Source organism: Molothrus aeneus, chromosome 3, assembly GCF_037042795.1.
Source record: "Molothrus aeneus isolate 106 chromosome 3, BPBGC_Maene_1.0, whole genome shotgun sequence".
Taxonomy (NCBI): domain Eukaryota; kingdom Metazoa; phylum Chordata; class Aves; order Passeriformes; family Icteridae; genus Molothrus; species Molothrus aeneus.
Window position 1 is genome coordinate 28798782 of NC_089648.1, and position 20066 is coordinate 28818847.

Genomic DNA, 20066 nt, shown 5'->3' on the forward strand with positions numbered 1-20066 from the left:
TGCTGCCAGAGGCATTGCCTTGGACTCCACTGTCACCACATATATATGCCACAGAGAAATGTTTTTAAACTCAGGCATTCAAAAAGACATGGTCACCCTGAGATATGCTTGATAGTAAGATGAAAATGCAAAATATTATAGACTGGATGCTAAAGGGGTGTAAAAGAATATCAAAACAATCAACTTATGTTGCAATGTTTTTTCCCCACCTGTTCCATTGACATCTCTACGAGTTTGCGTGCATGAACCTCTTGTCCTTGGCCCATTGAGATGGTCCTACATTCTATAACATATTTGACAATATAAGATTAATGAACTTACATTATTGAGAAAAAGTAAGAATTTCAATTCCGTCCAACAACCAGTGATATAAATACAGCACAATTAAATAAATTTAATGCAAAAATATATAAATATGAAAGAATATGAAAGCCCTTCGCCATCATATTATGCTATTAATGTATAGCATTTTCTAAACATTGACACTGTATACATTGTATACATTTTCTAAACATTGACATTTTGTATAACAACATTGAAATACACATAGACAATATGCTTACAGAAGTTAAAGAGTGTAACTAATGTTGACTGTGAATGTGAATTTGTGACAAATTTTAACAACACCAGAGCATTTGAAATATGAACAGAGGTTTTTCTCAAGGTGTACATAAACACAATGCAAAGATGTAAAACTGAATTTATGAACACAATAATGTGACTAATGTCAAGAATATACGGGATGTACTCTCAACTCAGTTTGTATTCGCACTTTTTCGAAACTTCCATATAATGTAGAACTAAAGTCCAGAATATAAAAATGTAGACCTTGTAGCTATTTTTTTTGTTACAAAGTAACATTTTAAACAGATTACTGATTTTTCAGTTACCTTTAGTTAAGAGTTAAAACAAGAAAATATTATTGTCACCATAACAGGACTTTAAAAGAAGAATTAATTGCTTTACAAGATAGGGATTTAAAAAGTTATCATCACCAGGAAGGATGATAACAATTTATGAAAAAAAGACTTGAATTACTGTCCAACCTCACACAGAATGGTTCTTAGCATACTCTCTTCTATTTAAAACATTATTTTATCTCTAAGATGATATTTCAGGAACAAACAGTAGTGCAAGAGAATTCAAGAAATACTTCTCAGGAAAAATCATCTCTGAAATTACTTACACTGCCCATCTGTGTCTTAACATATGACAATGAATAATTACTTTCATACCCAGATGAAGCTTCCGAGACAAGGAATTAATCTGATCAGTTGGGTCTGATCCCATAGACAAGAAACAGATGAGAGGTGTTCGCATGTCACTTTCTTCCCAAGTTTTTCTTAAATTCAAAATAACTGGCTCTGTATATTTCTCATGCAAGGAACTTGCAATATATTTCCTCGCTTGGGAAAGTGTTCGGTCTGGACACCAAGACCTAGAAAATCAAATACATACAAAGATATAAATTCACTGCCTCTTCCTCCAAGATCAGACTCAAATTAGAAATTTTATTTTTAGCAATTAGGGCGATTTTTTAAAATAATGATATATATGTATACATACATTCACATTCATATATATATGTTTCTAGGTTTGTCTTTACAGACATTATAACAGGCAGAGCTGATGGTCTTCCCTCTATTTATGATATTTTCCAGTTGCTTACAATTTTGCTTTAACTATTTGCATTGGAATTTTCTCTTCTAGGCACCTTCATTAGTTTGGGACATTCTTCATTTTAAACAGAACTTTTGTATTTGAGAACACAAAGAGGAAAATGTTAAGATTTTTTTTGCCCTTTAGTAAAACTCTGCAGATGATTCATTTGGTCATTTAGCCTTTTAGGGTACAAATTCAATTCTTTTGCACTGGATTGTATTTGTGCTGGTGATGAGTGTTTTTCCCATGGAAAAACAAACAACTAATTTTGGATAAAATATATAACTTTGACAATCTTCAAGTTTTGAAGATTATTTAAATGCTGTGGACTTGGATGGTCCCCTCCCCTCTTAGGGTGTAGAGCATTAAACAATGTGGTATTTTCATCAGATTCCAGCCTTTTTTATGGCACAGGCTGAATCTGCTCCAAAGACAAATCACAGTCTAGTAAATAATGTTGTTGCAGTATTCCATTAGTATATCTGATTTATTTGTTACAGCATTTGGGAAGTATAAAATGAATGGAATAAGATATGATCTCATGTATAAGGCAGCTGAATGCTTCTTTGGGGAAATCCATTTTATCCCAACATCTTAGAGGTCTTATATGGTGCAAAAAAAATATAATTTATAGCACACCTTTCACATGGGATTTTGAATACTTATTTTGGATTTTCACCATCTCTCTTTTTTATTTTATATTTTAATACTTGTTTAAAGGTATTTAAAATAGTTAATTTCAAAAGAAATTTAATTTAAAAAAATTGAAAACTATCTGGAATATTCTACTTTTTCATGGGCTTCTCAAAGAAGGCTGCATCATGCAATCCAGTTTGCATTTCTCCTGACATAAAAGCAAAGTTATAAATAATATTTTCTATAAATACCTTTAGATGGCAGAAAATAGCTCTGAAGTAATTGAATAAAAACATATTTCATGTGAGTGAATTGCTATTTATTGTCACGCAGAGATAACTGAAATTACACTATTATGATAAGAGCATACTGATAGGTTGAGATGCGTTGCAACTGTGTAATTTCCCAAAATTTCTAAAGATGCTCACCTGATGAGTAAAAGCTTGCGAAAGGTGTCAAGTGAATCACTGTATCCATTAGGGATAATTTCTTCCTCAGGGGCATCTTTATCAAACCAGTGTTTCCATGCCTTATCACTGTGAGCTATCTAAATTTGTTACATTAACACACAAATAAATATATTTCAGTTGCAGTAAAATCCCCTTGCAAATGTAGCTTTTAATGAGAGGCCATTATTATATTAGGACATATTACAAGTAACATTGCCTATAGCATTTAAGACATATGCCATGAGAATTTCTACTAAAATACTACAAATAATATTAATTCAATTGCTGCACTCAGTGTTAAGATGCAGACTCTCAAGCCAGCCAGTTATCTATGCATTCCCCTCCCAAACACATGCATCTACTTAAAAAAAATCAGTAATTAGCAGGAGGATTCTATACTACAAGAGGAACACCCTGTGATTGATTAATTTATTCCTTTTGGTCACAAAATATGAAGAGGACCAGAAAAATTTGTCCCAGTGCAGTTTATCCAGCCAATGAATCAAGAATTAAAAGCAGCAGATTCTAGTAAGCTTTTGGCTTGAGAAAGAATAAACCTGACCACAAATATCATCACAATATAAGGCACCTCTTAGACCCCTGACCTAATAGGACAAGGAATACCAGAAGGAAGAACATAGTGAAAATGCAACCGAGCCTTCAATGCAGGGACTGAGGAGGGTCAGCTGCTGCAATGCTCTCAGACCACTGGAAAAAGAACGAGGAATGCACTGCTAAAGGTTTAAAACAAAAGATGTCTGTCTTAAATTTGGCCTCTGGGACTTATTTTTTTTAGAGGAGAAAAACAAATTGAAACTAGCATGAGAAAAAGAAAAGCACAGGAGACCTCTTGAGGACCAGGCATACCATTCTCAGTCCTTTTCTGGTCACTTTAAATAATTTTCTTTTTTATCTAAATGAATAATGATATGGTTGTATATTATATGATTAATCAAATAGAACAGCACTTCTAATGGATAAAAATAAGTATTAAAAAGATGTTTTCACAATATTTGGGTTTTTAATTGATATCCTATATTTGGGTTTTTAATTGGTACCCTTCCATATTCCATATCTATCTATGACTGAAATAATTTTAATTGCCCCTTTTTAACTTTGCAAGTACCTGACAAAAGTAAGACGGTGCTAAAAAATTAATTTTAAAATTAATTAAATTAATAATTTAATTAATTACCGCTTTTGCGGTAACATAGTCACCTAAGTATTTCAGAGTCTAAAATTTTGTTTACACACATTCTAGAAAAGTCCTGGTGAAAGGACTTTTATAGAAATAGGATTCTGGTGCCCTAACAACCCAGAGTGAACAACCTAACTAAAGCTTCTCCAACTTTCTCCTAACTAAATATTCTATTTTGATACCTCAAGAAACCAAAAACTGGAAGAATTGCACTAGTATGTATCCAACTCTTGCCTTGATACAGGTTTTAGAAACAGCCAGGACCACTTGCAGGTAACCATTTAGCTAAAATGTCTGCTACCCCCCAGGGCCATCACAAAATGGACTTGGCCAATGCTGTAGCAGCAAGGAGAACTTACTGTCCTGGCTATCAGCCTGATTAACAAGGAGCACTTAGATACAAGAAATGCTTAGGGAATGGTTCAACTGCACTAAAAAAAGAAAAATAAATTTAACAAATTGAACATCACAAGCTTATGTGCATGTAAGTTCATGCATGCCTATGTAAAACATGGCATTTGTAGCCAGCTCATCATATCTAAATGTTACCCTTGGAACAGAAATGAGTATTTAAAAAGAAGCAGCAAACTTGTAAAAATACACCAAAATCAAGACAGACAAAATTGTAACTTAAAACCTAATACTCAGATTAATTTTATGAGCCTTTTTGATACCTCTACCTTTTTATCCTATCTCTCTTTTATTGACTTCCTGTTTCCTTTGCTCCTGTTCCTTCTCTCCTTTTTCTACTTCAATTATTATAATACCAAATACCCTAAAGAACATAAATAAACACACCACCATTCATGCTTCCTAATTGTCTCTATTCTGTTATTCTGTATTTTTGTGGAAACACAATTGTGATGACAAAATTGGTTATTAACATTAAAAAGATAATTAGAAGATATCACCTGGTTCAAAATTTCTTCAAATTGTGGAAGTTTGTTCAACTCCACTAGATTTAGCCATATCATGTCAAGAATCCAGCGGCATGGTTTGGGTGGGCAAGTCTGTAGATCCAAAGCTGCACCTCCTGTGGATGAAAACACAGGATGAAATGTACTTTCTGATGAAATACATGATATTCCAGGGGTCAAGATATAATTGACATTTCTTTTTAATTTATATATTTTGACCTAAGTAATTTTCTCCAGGATACTAACTGTACTCTTGTGTACTTAGCATTTATTTTATACCTAAGGGTAACTTAGCATTATTAATGGCCTTCTCACAGGTGTTGGAAGGCTACTATTGGGTGCCCTCTAAGGCTTCCCTTTGCCAAGCTGAACAAGCCCAGTTCCCACAGAAATGTTGATAGAAACCATGTAGACACAGAAATAAGATTTTGAAATGGCATAAAAGTTAAAAAAAGTTGAATTAGTTCTACACATAAAACAATTTTTAAAACTTACCTCTAATGAGAGTTTGGAACTCTCTGTTTTCCACATGTCCTCTCTCAATATCAATTTTTAAAGCCAGGAGGAGGGTAAAGAGGAATTTGTGGTTTTCATACAGGCCTCTGACAGAATATGAGTGAATTTCAAAAGTAAGATATTCAATAATATTTGAGATTCTTTTCTGAGGCACAGGAGACTTCTTAGACCTAAATCATGAAAACAAAGCACAAAGAAACCACATGAATAAGAGCAAATACATTGGAAAGGCAAACATCTGAATAGTAGGAAAAATCTGTGTCTTCCTACCTGGCTAAAGATTGATCAAACAGCTTTAAGAACTGAGCCAGTGAAGTTTGATACATATTATTGACCATGCTCATTGCTGTAAGAAGGAAATAAAGAATGCTTCCACGTGTAGCAACAGGTCGATATTCCTCCTGAGCAGTGTTAATCTTCACTTCAGTTTCTGCTGCCACAGACAACTTGACAGCTATTTCAGCAGCTGTTTGCTTAGTTGTTTGCAGGACACCAATTAAAGATTCATCATCCACTAGTGAACCTGAAAAGTAAAATACTAGGTGTTTAGGATATTATTGTAACAATATTTTCACTTCATATGTATATATAAAACAAAAGGCCAAATTATAGGAATTGATTTCAAAAAATGAAATTATTTACTGAATTACAGAAAGCTTTGAAAATAGAGACCCGATAGGATATGTAATACTAAAGATTATTTTTACATCCAATATATTTGAGAAAATTCATTCAAAATATGTTAAATGTATTTATACCAACAGCTTTGCAACACATACTAGAGAAGATCCTATCTTATCCACACAACCTACATAGTCAACAAATGATTTAAATTATTTTGAAGTCTATTCATTGTCACTCTCAAAGTAAAAAAGACTTATGGTCCTAAGGGAAATGGTCATTCAACAATAGGCATGAATCTCCAGCAGTTACTCACAGATTTTCTGTTACCAGATTCTTTTTCCACCAGAGATTGCAAGTGGTCATGTTCAGGCTCATAATGTACTGCAGAAGAGTTTCAAAGCAATTTTAAGCCAGGCCATTCCAATTTATATTTCCATTAAAGGATTAAAGATTTGCCCATGGTCAGATACCTGATCTCATCTGAGGGGCAGAAAGCTCTCAAAAATATAGATGTATTTCAAAAAACCTGTTTAGGTGTTAAGCTCAGGTGTCCTGAGTTGCACATAGTGGCATGTTATAGCACCAAATCCCTCACAGTCCTCATACTCCTGCCATTGTACATTCTCTTACTAAATCTTAGATGGATAAACCAAAATCTGTAAGGAAAAGACCTAGTGTGAATTAGTTTTATCTGCCTAATCTGATTAATATTTTGATACATAACCTTTGGTTGCACTTAGTTTGTAAAGAAGATTGTCTTCCAGTTCCTTCATCTTCCTCTTATTAGAAGTTACATCTTCCATGAGTTTAATTCGTTCTGCCTCTAGTTCCTGTTATTGGAAAAAGAAGAAAATGGCATGACATTTTATGGGGTGCAACTTTTATGAGAGATACTTAAAATTCAGTTTCCGATTTTTCAAGTGAATGAATTGTGATTGAAGATAGAGGTGAAGAGTTGGATCCAGTCATGAAATGTCCATTTTACTTTTCTTGGTATCTAAAACATGTTTTTAATAACAAATGTTTGTTTAAGCAGTGTTTATTCAGTATCTTGTGATTTATCTTATCAATGTCAAATCCAGGTAATTAATTGTTTGTGTTGTACTGACAGTCATATATATATTAAGAGCCTCCCAATGCATTTTTGATATTTGGAAATGTCTATTCTGAATCTGAATATAATTTTACAAAATACCTAATACCTTTTTTTTCCATTTGAAAATTTCTTTTTTTCTACATACCAAAACCAATTAAATGGAAAAAAATTAAATATCACTATGATTTGTTTGTACTGTTAACTTACCTGTTTTTCAGTGAGTATTACTCTTCTCAGTAACTGATTCTCAAGTCCTTTCATTGTAACAGTAAAATCAATAATTGATGTTTTTGCATTAATTTCAGGTGTGAAAGAAGGATTAGGTAGCTTTGTAGTAATGAATAGTCTAAATGTATTCATAACATCTACTTCCTTATCACCAACTTTCACCTGTGGATTAAGTTAAAATAGTATTAAACAGAGGAAAATGAGCTTAATTAAACTCAGTAACATTGAGCAGAAAAAAATTACACTATTTGAAGTGCCAAAAAGAGGAAATTTATTTCACAATTTAAATTTGTCGTGAAAATAAAAGTCAATGATCAAATGTATAAGTTACAGTATGTTATAAAAGTAGCATTTCACTCCAGTTAAATATAGGGATCACTTCCACTGTGGATTATGATTAAAAGTTTCAGAACCATTTGGTTTCTAAGCACACCTCAAATGAAGAGGTAGTAGAAACTGCTGACCTTTGTAGAAGTCATCATTCTCTTATGTCCAAGGTAAAAGGAATTATATGATCCATCAATGGAACAGGAATTACTGGACATAAATTTTATCTTTATTAAGACTAAGCAGGTTTCAAAGAATATTTCCAAATGAAGTAAAAATTCATTCAGAGTATTCAAAATAATTTTTTATAGAATTAAGATATTCTGAAACAGCAGTCTAACTCAAAAGCTGTATGTGCACAAGGAAATCTGATCACTGGATATTGTAGTATGAATCACAGAATTGTTGGTGTTGGAAGGGACCTTAAAGATCATCTGCCATGGGACAGTGGGGGGAAAATGAGGCTCCAACATATGAGTCTCCAAGATGTCTTCAAATACCTGGCTTATAAAGGAGTAGGACCAAACCACTTCCTTAAGCATATTCGCACTGCTTGAAAATCACTAGAAAGAATTTTAAGCATTCAATCAGGTAAGTATAATTGGTTCCAGTTTGGAAACTTCAGTAATAACCCTGCTAGTTAAACTCATAGTTTAGACTTGCCAACTTACTACACAGCTGAGGCTCTGTCTGTTACATTTTATTAGTTCAGTTTGATTCTTTACATCTCTACTGAATACAAAGTTTACCTAGGTGTTTATAACAATGATAAAATAACATTTGTCACAAGGCTAGCTACTTTTTCCATTTCTTTTTTTGATTACTAACCTTAAAAGCAGATCCAGATTTTATGAAATTTTTTTCTAATATATTATCAAGGACTGGATCCAATTCTTCTTCTATATCTTCAATCAGGAGTGATCGTCCCAGTGAAAGACTGTCTTCAAGGTGTTGCCGGAAATACTTGTCATTCAGAGTTGTTACCTCAAAAAGCAAATTATAAATTTGTTGTAAGGACAAAGCATTTCTTCACAGTCTTACATGAAAACCACAGACCTAACCATGGAAAATTTTTTCATTGTTTTTGTTAGTTGCATTTTAAAGCAGGTGCTATAAATGTTGACCATGCAGCAATTTATGCAGAAATACTTCTGTGTGTACAGTGAAAATTACCATAAAATGGTGGCTTAAAAGGTTGGCTGTAACTGAATCCTCAGGACTTCATTATGAGAGTAATAATGTACTAAATCAAACTGGTACAGCTTATGGCATATTAAAGATGTTATCTATATTTTAGAAATCAGAGACACCTAGCCTTTAATTTTCTGTTCTATGTCCTAGAAGGACTAGATTTTCTAATTTTAGCTTTGAAGTGCTGAGAAATTCCTTCTGGAAATCTGAACTCAGTCTAAAAAATGAAACACTACTACAATATTATGAATTCAGATTGATATTTCATGAAATGGGATTCATACTATATGAAATTATTAAAAAGCATGCATAAAATAGTAAGCTATGTAATTAACTAATTCTAAAACCTCCAAAATTTATTGATATTCAGGACATATGAGTTTTCTCAGCATTCAGGCTAAGGTTTTTAAAATGCAGTTTCCTTTTGCCATGTCACATCATTTGGGAAAAAATAATTTGTGATGCAAATAGTGACACATGAACATCTTTGTATTATATTTCATGAGCAGGCATTTTAGCATATTGGCTTAACCTGTAAAAGAGCTATGAAGATTGCAGTTATGTTAGGATAGGCAAATTTTTCATGGGTATGGCTTCAGCTGGATTTCCTCAATTTCCTTTTGTAGTGACCACCTCATTATGAATACCTTCTCAGGTCCTAAATTATGGGCTGCAACACTTGAGGCACTTTGCCTACATTTTCAGAGCTGTAACTTATCCTGCCTTTATCTGTAATGTTACCAACAGTCGCCCAATTTGCTCTCATTTAATAATTTCATATGATACTCTTTTGCTTTTTAATTATCACCTCTTTGTCCTCTTTTGTGTTGGGACTATACCTACCCATCTTGAACAAAATACTTTTATACTTTTTTGCTAGAACTCATACAAGTTGGATAGTCTTTTCCATGCCCTTGAGTGGGATTTACAGCTGTTCTCAAGTTCCCTGCTGATGCATAATTGTCAGTCTGCATACATGTTAAACTCATCACAGATCACATTGACTCAAATGCAATCTCCTTCTAAAGCAATAATGTGTGAAGGAGTGTAATAGAGCACACACCCTTCCTTTAAGACACTGTTTACCTGTAATTCATTATCCTGTTCTTTATTTATAACCCACGCTTTTCCTTGAGTTTGTGGGTCTACTAAAAGTGGGTATCTTGATGCCTTAGTGACAATAATACCATTCTGAATTGAGAGGTGATCTCCAGGCAATCCTTGAAGATTCCACTCACTAATCTAAAGAAAAAAATTAAAAAAAAAAAAAGAGAGAGAGAGAGATGAAGGAAAAAGAGTAGTTTGAAATCAATTATCACGGGAATTTTTCTTCAATTAAAATTTTTCTAAGAAGTAACAGGGACATCACAGGGAATGCATTTCTAAACCTGCTGAAGAAGTATTAATGCAAGTATAAAAATATTTCCAGAATTTTATTCTTATGGATTTTTTAAACTGTATGGAATCACAAAAAGTATATTTTAAAGTGTAAGAATGTTAAAAGACAGCTTGACAGACAAATTAAGCATTGAGATCAATTAAGCAAAAACTAGTCTAAGAGAGCTTTTGGGAATTAATGTTTACTAAAGGAAACTTGAAGATTCTGGCATTTCCCACTCTTTGCCCATTTCTAATACATTTACACTGAATAAAAGGACTTTATGTATTCTATTTTAAATTACAACAAACCCCCTGTTTTAGAAATGTCCTGGTTTTGGCTGAAATAAAGGTCAATTTTCTCTTAGTAGATGGTACAGTGCTGTGTTTTTCTGCTTTAGTGTGAGAATAATGTTGGCAGCCTGATGTTTTGGCTGTTGCTCAGTAGTGATTACCCCAAGTCAAGGATTTTTCAGTGTCCTGTGCTCTGCCAGCGAGCAGGTGCACAAAAAGCTGGGAGGGATCATGGCCAGGGCAGCTGACCTGAACTGGCCCAAGGGATATTCCATACCATAGAATCTCCACTATACAAATTGGGGGAGTTACTCAGAAGAGGCTTGATCATGGTTTAGGGATTGACTGGGTATTGGTCAGCAGGGGGTGAGAAATTCGATTGTGCATCACTTCTTTCTCTTGGGTTTTGTTACTATTACTACACCAAGATTTAGTGGAAATTGCCAGGAGCATTTGGAAACCACAGAACTACTCAGCACAGCAATATTTGGAATACTGGGGATTATAGTTCTTCTCTAAGCAGGCATAATGCTGGCTAACAGTTGTAGAATGTGCTGACAGAAATTCAAATTAAACCCTCCAAGCACCAAGAACTTACTGTTGGTTGATCTACCAACATAGAAATCAGGTTCAAATCATCAGAAAAGGGGATTTTATGCTCTATCAACTCTGTTTCCCATAAGTCTTTAAGCAAAAGGTTTCTGAAGTCTTGATTAAAAGGTCCACAGTATGAAAGAAAGCCTGTGCAGAGCAATATATCTCCCACAAGTCTAGAAAAGGAAGAAAAATCACCATTAAAAGGTGGTGCACATGCACAAATTCAATTTCTAATTACTTAGACAACCAACTTTTGAAATATAAAAAGATTAAAAAAAAAGTTTTTTCCAGAGCATTTTTGAGGCAAAACTTAAGAATAGTATTTTATGAAAACATCATCTCCACCCCTACAAAACAATAAAGCCCTAATGACTATTATTATTTTTTTCCTAAATGAGTTAATAAAATTGTTTATTTCTTAAAAACATGTCTGAAATACAGTATTTATCAAGGATACAAACCTAGTTCTATTGAAACTCCCACCAGAAATGCCCACTTTCCCCATAGCAAATTTGTAGTAACATAAGTCTTCAACAGAAGCTGAGCTTATCTGAAGCTTTCACTTCCCCAGTGACATCAGAAGGATGTGCAGTATTAGGGGGACTGCAGAAGCAGCTGTAGTATAGGCACATAACAGCCATGGTAATAATTTTTTTGGAAGCTAATGCCAAAATCAGAGGTATTGTTCTTAACTGAAATACTAGTACTCAGCACCCATGTATTCTTACTTATGGGAGGAAAATTCAAATTTCAGGGTAGTTCATTTGATTGCATTGCTATATTAAGATTTCCAGGAAGAAAATTAAGTACCACAATTAAAGCTATTAAATTGTTTACCAACACTTCAGTTTTTACAAGCATTTTCTTTTTTGTTTTTCTGTAATGGATTTGATACCTTTTAATTTGAGATTTAAATTCTTTGCTTTGCTGAGTCCACCTAATTTTTTCTCCACTCAGTCCGTCTATAAGTGCAGAGGCTGCTTGCATCTTTCTTTTGCATGTTTCTGCATCATCCTCTAAGTCCTAAAATTAAAAAAAATGTCCTACTTAATCATCAAATGCAAAATGGTGGAGTCATTTTATATACTTTTCATCCTCTTATATTTATTATAACTATTTATTTAATAAAATAAATATTTTATTAATATTTCTCAATAAAATTAATACATTAGACACTTCAGGGCATCTAATATGTTCCTATTCACAGGAAGAAGATTAGGCTTAAATCTCTTACTATTACACCTGAATCTCAGCCATGTTATTCAAGGTGGCAGGTAAATGTGTGTTTGCAGCAAATTCTGATTACATAACAATATTGTACAAGCATTTTTGGTAAGACTAAAATACTTTTATCTCACCATTTTCTCCTTCATTGCTGCATCAAACTTTGCCTGCACTTTATCCAGTTCAGCTTGCTTTTCATCTAATTCTGCCTGAGCTTTATCTTTTTCTGCATTAGCTACTTTCAGGCGACCTTCTTGCTTTGCCAGGTTAGCCTGCAAAGGAGAAAAAAAATTAGAAGTTCAATCATACATATGATTTTAATATAATTCAATGAACTATTTAAGCCTAGTTAGCTGGTAATCACAAGACAACAATGCATCAAAATAACTAACTTTTATATAAACATAAAAACATTTAAGCTGAAAACTATATCACATATATACCAAAGATAAGATTTTTTTATGTGCAATAACAACACAGCACCTAAAGTTCTACTATATATTGTTAATTTTATTCCTTTAAAAAAAATTACATTTCAAGAAGACGGTTAAGGAAGTAAGGTTCCTGATCTGTACACATTGGTTAGACTAGAAGAAAAATCACTCAGTATTCTTGCTTGACTATATGTAGTTTCCTCTTCTACTAGTGAATTTTGTAGTGACCAGCAATCACAACAGGAGACTGGTCCTTTATCAGCTAACAATCTTGCTTTTACATGCTATGAAATGGTCCTAAAACAGTGACTCTTCCTATTGTTCCTAAAATTATATTTATGGTGAACACAAGAAATGAAATTATTTTAAAAAATATTAATCTGTATTACTGTTGCTCCTGTAAATAACACTTCTACCAGTGACAAAATGTGAAAAAAATTTGGGATTGCCATGTGCTCACCGCTTTTACTGGTTTTTTTATTATGCTATATTTAAGGATAAAATAGTTTAGAAGAAAAAAATCACTGACTGAGCTTCATAAACTTGAAAAAGAACACTCACACACACTAAAATAAAAATTTACTCTTAAAAATGTTTTCCTTATTTTGCTCCCTACTATTGCAACATAGCTCCTTTGAGCTGGTGAACTCTGAACCTCTTTAGAAAGCCAATAGGCAAGATGTCAGTGCTCCACTGCTTCTAAGTTACCAGGAGAAAACAAAAATGCTAAAATATCTGCAAACCTCTGTTTGCAGGACCTTCTGGAGAAGGAATGAAGATCCTGGTACAACATTTTTAAAACAATTATAAAGTAATTATAACATAATAAGAAAAGACTGAAAACACCGTTCCCTATACAAAGTAAACCAGATCACATAAATTTAGTCTAGGCTAATTTTTTGTTCTGTTTTCTCTCTAGAATCAAGGAGAAAATAGTTTTGTTTCTGCTCCTACCCTCTTTAGCCACTGGTAAGCAAACACAAAGGAAGAGAGGACGTATTACCTTAAGAGGCAGGACTTCTCTGTTAACACCATAAAATACCACCATGGCTTTTGTCCAAGAGAGGAGTCCTGCCACGTTGCCACACACCTTTTTACCATTTTCCAGTGTATAGTCTTCCATTTCAAAGTAAGGCTGGACTAATTCTACTGTCTCATCATTGATTGTATCCCTAGCAAAGTTCCTTAGGTTGTTCAAGAACGGGCCACTCATAAGCTTTAAAAAACAACACACGAGTTATTTACACATTTGACATTCAAAGTCTTGTACATAGGTGTTAAAGCTGTTAAAAAGCATTCCTAAAATTCTTCTGTAAAAAGAGGTAATTCATATTGCTAATATTATAAGTGTGCTATTCAGTTGTAACTCCTCCCACACACCTGCTGTTATTTTGAAGTTTTAACCAATTACACTCCAGTAACTATATTCCTGTGTTGCACTTCAGAAGCATTTAAGAAGCATCATTTTATTTAAAAAAATTGACCCAAAGAAAGACTCAGAAATATATTTGTAACTTAACTAAATGCAAAAAAAAAAAAATGCTTTGGCAGTTGTGATGTATTATCTAAATTCTGAAAAGTGAAATAATTTGGTTTAATTTTTTTCTAACAAACTTTTTGCATGCTAAAGGTAATTCATGGAATAACTGCTTGTCTCATTTTATTATATAGGTGAAAAGCAAAAGCTTTTGATGACTTTTTTAACTGTAAAAGTCTAAATAAAATGCAAGGGCACTATTTGTTACTATTACCATCAGGCCATGTGCCAGGAAGGGACAAAGAAACTCTAAAGCTTCTGGTGCAAAAGTCTCTAAGCAATTCACCTACTATTTCTACCAGTTAGACATAGTGTATAGATACAGTTTATCTTAAAACAATATGGTTGCCTTTCAATAAAATTCTGTCATGTTTTGGGTAAACAGCATCAAATGTTCTCTGATAAGCTAATTGCTATTTCTGATGTTTAAGAAGCACTGTTTGAAAACTCTACTTACTTTTAGTGATTCTCCCCATGATGGCTTGCAGCAAGGCTTTTCTGGATCCATGGTAACTTGATCCACTCTCTTTTGAAATAGTAGCAGACAGCAGTCCATGATCCTCATAATGAGGTGTGGAGGCTTTGCAAGTTTTCTAACAGTAGCGATATCCTCTGGTCTGATGGTCTGTTTGAAGAAAGGTGCAATAGAATCCTGCATCAATACCATCATTCTACTTTCCCATTCAATATCTTAATTTTCATGTTCATTTATAATACTTTTCTCTGAGGTGCATTTGTATTAAGGATACACCAAAAAAGTGAGAAACCTGGCCTAATTAATAAGTTTCATAGTTTGGTGAAACTTTAGTAATTTTGTGACTATTTTTGTAAGTTTCATTTAACTCATTATCTAAATATCAGTGTAAGAGCAATCAATGCTCCTTTTTTTTGCCTTTACTACTCAATAACTTCTTTCACATAAATTCTTATAATTGGAATGGAAGGCCATGATTGATTTCAGAGGTTTTTTACTGTTCAGAGCAGAATAATGAAATTATGTAGCACAGTAATGCCTCCAGATTTCTGAACCCTGCTTCTGATTGCCCTGAATCCCCTTTTTTCCTGTTTTAGTCTTAAAATCAAAAGCATTGTGGTTTTTGGTCAAGGAAGATATAGATTTTTATTTGTCTCAAAAGACAGGTGTAACTACTTAAGTTTTAATTAAAAACATTCTGTTAGCACAAGAAGTATTCCCTTGAATTCAGAATAACAGATATTCTAAAGGCATCAGTAGCTTTTGGAAAGATCTCCACCTTCATAATGATCAAGTATTCAGATGGAAGGGAAGAAATACTATAAAACAGTTCCTATGTGTTTGAACTAAAATACGTGTGCCTTAAGTATTCTTGAGTGACATGGCCAGCAACAGCAAGGAGCTGGTGACAGCAGTTAATACCAAGAGACAGCTCTGTGTTGGTGGCTCTGGCCTCTCACAGATGATGCAAATAATACTGTACTAATAAAAATGAAACTTATTCACTTTCAGAGCTTCTTCTGCTTCTTCTAGTGCTGGTTTAGCTGCCTCCAGTTTTTTCTCTGCTTCCTGCTTTTCTATATCAATTGCATCCACAATTCTTTGTGCTTTATCTTTCACCTCCTGGACTTCAAGTTTTATTTTAGTTGCGGCTTCAGCACTTTCTTTGACTTCTTCTAGTACCTGAAATTGGTAATAAACACATAAAATCTATAAATCAAAATGGTGGAACAAATGATTACCAAACACATGATAAAATAGGTATGTAACAGCTATTAAGTATATAAATCTAACCCCAACTACAGCTAACTACATATGGTATCATATAACTATTGAATAAAAATTAAATGTGAGAAGTTCAATTTCATTCCTTTCTGTCATATATTTCTCTCTTATGAGATTAAAGGACTCAAAGCATGCAAGCAGTCCCTAAGTCATCACCAAAATTCACTCTCCAGTGCATATTAAATATGCACCATCAGAGCATTATGGTATCTTTCAGAAAACAGAATGCCTACACTGATCCATTCCCTAGCATGCCTTTCCAGAGAGTCATTTTGGAAACCAGATTTCTACCAGACCACCACTCTCATGAACACACAGATACCTTGGTAATGTAAAAGACAAAATCTGAAACTGGACTGCAATGAACATTTTTCTAAGGAATTTTGAAGTAGAAAAGTCCCAATATCATGTTAACTTTTTCTCTGCTAGTAAGTGCACATAAATCCCAAATTTATTATGTCAATTAGGACAAAAAAAAATGGAAAAAACGAAATCTGATGCTTATCTGAGTGGGTAAGAAATGGGAGAAGGACAAGAAAAGCACTCAACCTCTGCTGCAGTTTAAAAGCCCCTCACTTTCAGAAGCTATATATATATAAATCAACGCTACAGAGAGAGTAAAACCTCATTTTAGATGAGGAAAATTCTTGCAAATTACGATAAAATTCTGCAATAGCATTTTACCCGCTGTATATTCTTGCGTTATTTAACGCTCACTCACTTTATCTGCCTTAGCAGATGTCACAGCCAGCTCCTTCTCCTTAATAGCCAAGTCCTTAGAGAGCTGAGCAACAGATTCACTGGCCTCCATCAGCTTGGACAGACCTATTAAGTAAAGGATAAAATTCAGAAATATAGCAACTTTTTTTTTCCTAGTTAGATTACACAATCTAGGCATGATCTCGCATAGGTTGTACCTTGTGTTCTCATTCAATTTTATGTAAAGGAGAGAAAGTGGGTGTAAGCAGACATACTACCATGATTGTGCCTACTGTTCACTTTTCATAGATATAAGTAATTTTGCAAGGCAGAAAATTATGATAAATACGATCAATTCTTCAAAAGAAAACAAAAATGACAAAAAAGGAACTATGTCAAGTATATGTTGCATCATAAAGTCATGAGACGATCAGAATTTCTGAACAATGCTTCATTGTGTCATTACATGAAGAAATTACTAAAGGATCCATGATTGACTTCTAATGGAGTCCCTTCTAGAAAAAATTGGGAAGAAGTGGAGTCAAAAGTGGACCTAAAGATCACAGCAAAATTATGATCTCCAGCTCCTGCATATTGAGTTTACCCTCTCTTGTCCCTGGTGACAGAGAGGGTGAAAAAGCACCTATGTGCTGAGGGCCAGTCCCATCCTAGCTTTTCTGTGTGCTATAGAAACCACTCCTTTTATAGAACCATGGAATCACAGAATATGCTGAGTTGGAAGGAATCTATCAGGATAATCTAGTCCAACTCCCAGCCTGCACAGGACACTCCAAGAATCCCACCATGTGCCTGAGAGCATCCAGAAAGAGATGTGCTTGCTCCCTGTATAGTTATATATTCAGTCTTTCCCATGCACTCATGGGTTCTTTTTTTCTCTTCTCTCTTGCTCATAGACTTAAGCACAGAAATTCTGGCCATTCCTGAGTTCCTCATTGCATGCTGAAGCCTCTCCAGCCTATTTCTTCCTTATCACTGAATCTTTAAATCCTACAAGCTTTCTTGTACTTTTTGTACTTTCTTCTACTTTTCTGGAAGTAAATCCCTTTATTGCCTTCTCTCCCTAAGGATTTGAGTCAGCACACCCTTGCAGCTACACACTGGATGTGTGATATTTCTCTGTGATGGCTCTCCAATTTTCTGCTACCCCATTTCAAACAGAAAAGAGTTCTCTCCCAGCATAGCCCTTGCTCTGACACAGCTGCCTTTTGATTAGGTTGCTGCCATCCTACAGAACCACAGAATCACCTAGGTGGGAAGAAACCCTCAATATCATCTAGTTACACCACCAATCCAGCACTTTCAACCCAGAAGCCACAAAAGGGAAAATGATACCCTTTAATGCTTTACTTTTCCTTTTCCTGCTACAAGCCTAGAGTGTGAAGAAGGAAAGATGGAAAGAAAATAGGAATATGCAGATCAAAGAGAATTGAAGAATTCAATTATAAATGAGAAACCTTTATAGCTTATTGAGGTCCCCTGCATACTTCCAGCAAGAAATATTACAGCAGTACCAACTGTGCAAGTGAAAATAATTAGAATATTTTCTAACTGGCATTCATTAGACATGGTTTTCTATGCATCAAAATTATGAAGATGCTGCAGTAGACCACATCCATTCACATGTTCACTGGTACACAATCATTTTTTTCAGCAGAACATGTAAGGAACTTGTAATAACATGTCAGAGGCTATGAAAATCTACATATGAAATTTTATTGATAGTGCTTAAGTTGCCAATGTTACTACTTCTGAATTACTTTGGAAATTAAAAAACTGTAGAAAGAATACCAAAAATACCTAAACCAACCCCAGCCTTTTGAATCTTCAAGGTTCTCAGACTTTATCCCCATCTCAAAGTACACTGAGGATAAATTCAGCTTTCAAGAACTGGCAACAGATCCATAGAGTGAAACTTACACAATTTGAAAATAATGAGGATCACTTACTCCTCTACAGTTCACTCTAATTCAGTAAAGAATTTATTAATAAAATATCTAGCATTTTTAGTCTAGACTTTTCTTCATATAAAGGGTACCAGCTAATCATTGGTTAAGTGCCACATTCTTTACCTTTGTATGAAAAATCTTATCATGTAGAATTCTTTATTCCATTGAATTGATATGCAATATCTTTTCTGATAAAGGCCAGGTTTCCCAAGGTGCTCAGTTGACTTTATAGATTTACAAAAGCATGTCTAGATGCAAACTGGAGAAAACTGAAAAGACTAGAAAACTGGTGTTCTGAAACCTTTAAATACTAATGCCAAAAATTAGGCCATTTCAAACAGATATCCAAAATCTGTCTGAAGAATATTTCAACCATACTTTTCTGTATTTCAGAACCACAGCTATAAAATGACCCCAATTAACAACTACTTATTCTACAGCAAAAATACAAAATAGATCACATGTGAAGCACACAGATTGCATAGTGAGAATTTCTATAGACAAGTCCAGAAACAAGTTAATAACTGTTTACAATTACCTCTCTCTACACCAGTAAATCAGATGCTACCTCTGCCCATTTTCAGGCTCTGCTTTCTATTAAAAATTCTGATACACAAATATTAAAGTTCAATACAATGCTGAGCTGAGTGGTTAGACTGGTAGCTTCTTTGAGGTATTTTTACAAGAGACTCATTATGAGGTTGTGACTGGGGGAGTGTCTGGTAAAGGTCCTCATATACTACCACTTCTGGACTGCGATTCCCTATAAGTGATCACTGAAAAAGAAGTCTAATGTTAAAAACATAGATCATTTGAGATCACACATGGAATGTATTTGCTTACCAGTTTGCATACGCTCAGCCTGCTCATTAATACTATTTAACTTCTCAGTGTAAACCTCTTTGTAGCCATTGATGAAAGAGAGATAAGATTTAGGTGTTACGTAAGCTCGTCTTCGATACCTAAACAAAAGCGTATTGGCAACATCAACTTCATGTGTATTTTTGATATATACAGCTATTTGATCACTTCCACAAAAAGAGAAAATTACATAACTCAAGTCTCTATTCATTCAAAATCAGATTTCTTCATGATGCAAACCCCTATACTTTTAGTTACATTTTTTTTATCCACATAGACAATATTAAAGACTGTTGAATAGTGGGAATGAAGATGAAGAATTTGCAAGGTAATAGCAATTCTTTTTCATGGCCTGAGGATATAATAGCATAGCAGATTTATTTTTTATTACCCTTAAAATACCTTTATTGATACATAGAACACGAGTTCAAAAAACACTTTCAGTAGCAACATTTTTGAGATTAATTATTGCA

At 34.0% G+C, this 20066-nt stretch overlaps 1 protein-coding gene across 1 annotated transcript in view; it reads right to left on the bottom strand.

Moving 5' to 3' along the window:
- DNAH8 (dynein axonemal heavy chain 8) overlaps nucleotides 1-20066 on the bottom strand; it is a 115159-nt gene that overhangs the window by 18218 nt on the left and 76875 nt on the right. The window contains exons 65-82 of the mRNA XM_066547881.1: nucleotides 19576-19694; nucleotides 16788-16891; nucleotides 15788-15964; nucleotides 14765-14932; nucleotides 13774-13986; nucleotides 12471-12608; nucleotides 12008-12135; nucleotides 11114-11285; nucleotides 9931-10086; nucleotides 8482-8637; nucleotides 7306-7488; nucleotides 6727-6832; nucleotides 5649-5901; nucleotides 5358-5548; nucleotides 4857-4978; nucleotides 2727-2845; nucleotides 1236-1438; nucleotides 210-283 (exon numbers count right to left, since the gene is read on the bottom strand). Coding sequence (XP_066403978.1) covers nucleotides 210-283; nucleotides 1236-1438; nucleotides 2727-2845; nucleotides 4857-4978; nucleotides 5358-5548; nucleotides 5649-5901; nucleotides 6727-6832; nucleotides 7306-7488; nucleotides 8482-8637; nucleotides 9931-10086; nucleotides 11114-11285; nucleotides 12008-12135; nucleotides 12471-12608; nucleotides 13774-13986; nucleotides 14765-14932; nucleotides 15788-15964; nucleotides 16788-16891; nucleotides 19576-19694 — 2782 coding nt within the window. The remainder of the gene's footprint in view (nucleotides 1-209; nucleotides 284-1235; nucleotides 1439-2726; nucleotides 2846-4856; nucleotides 4979-5357; nucleotides 5549-5648; nucleotides 5902-6726; nucleotides 6833-7305; nucleotides 7489-8481; nucleotides 8638-9930; nucleotides 10087-11113; nucleotides 11286-12007; nucleotides 12136-12470; nucleotides 12609-13773; nucleotides 13987-14764; nucleotides 14933-15787; nucleotides 15965-16787; nucleotides 16892-19575; nucleotides 19695-20066) is intronic.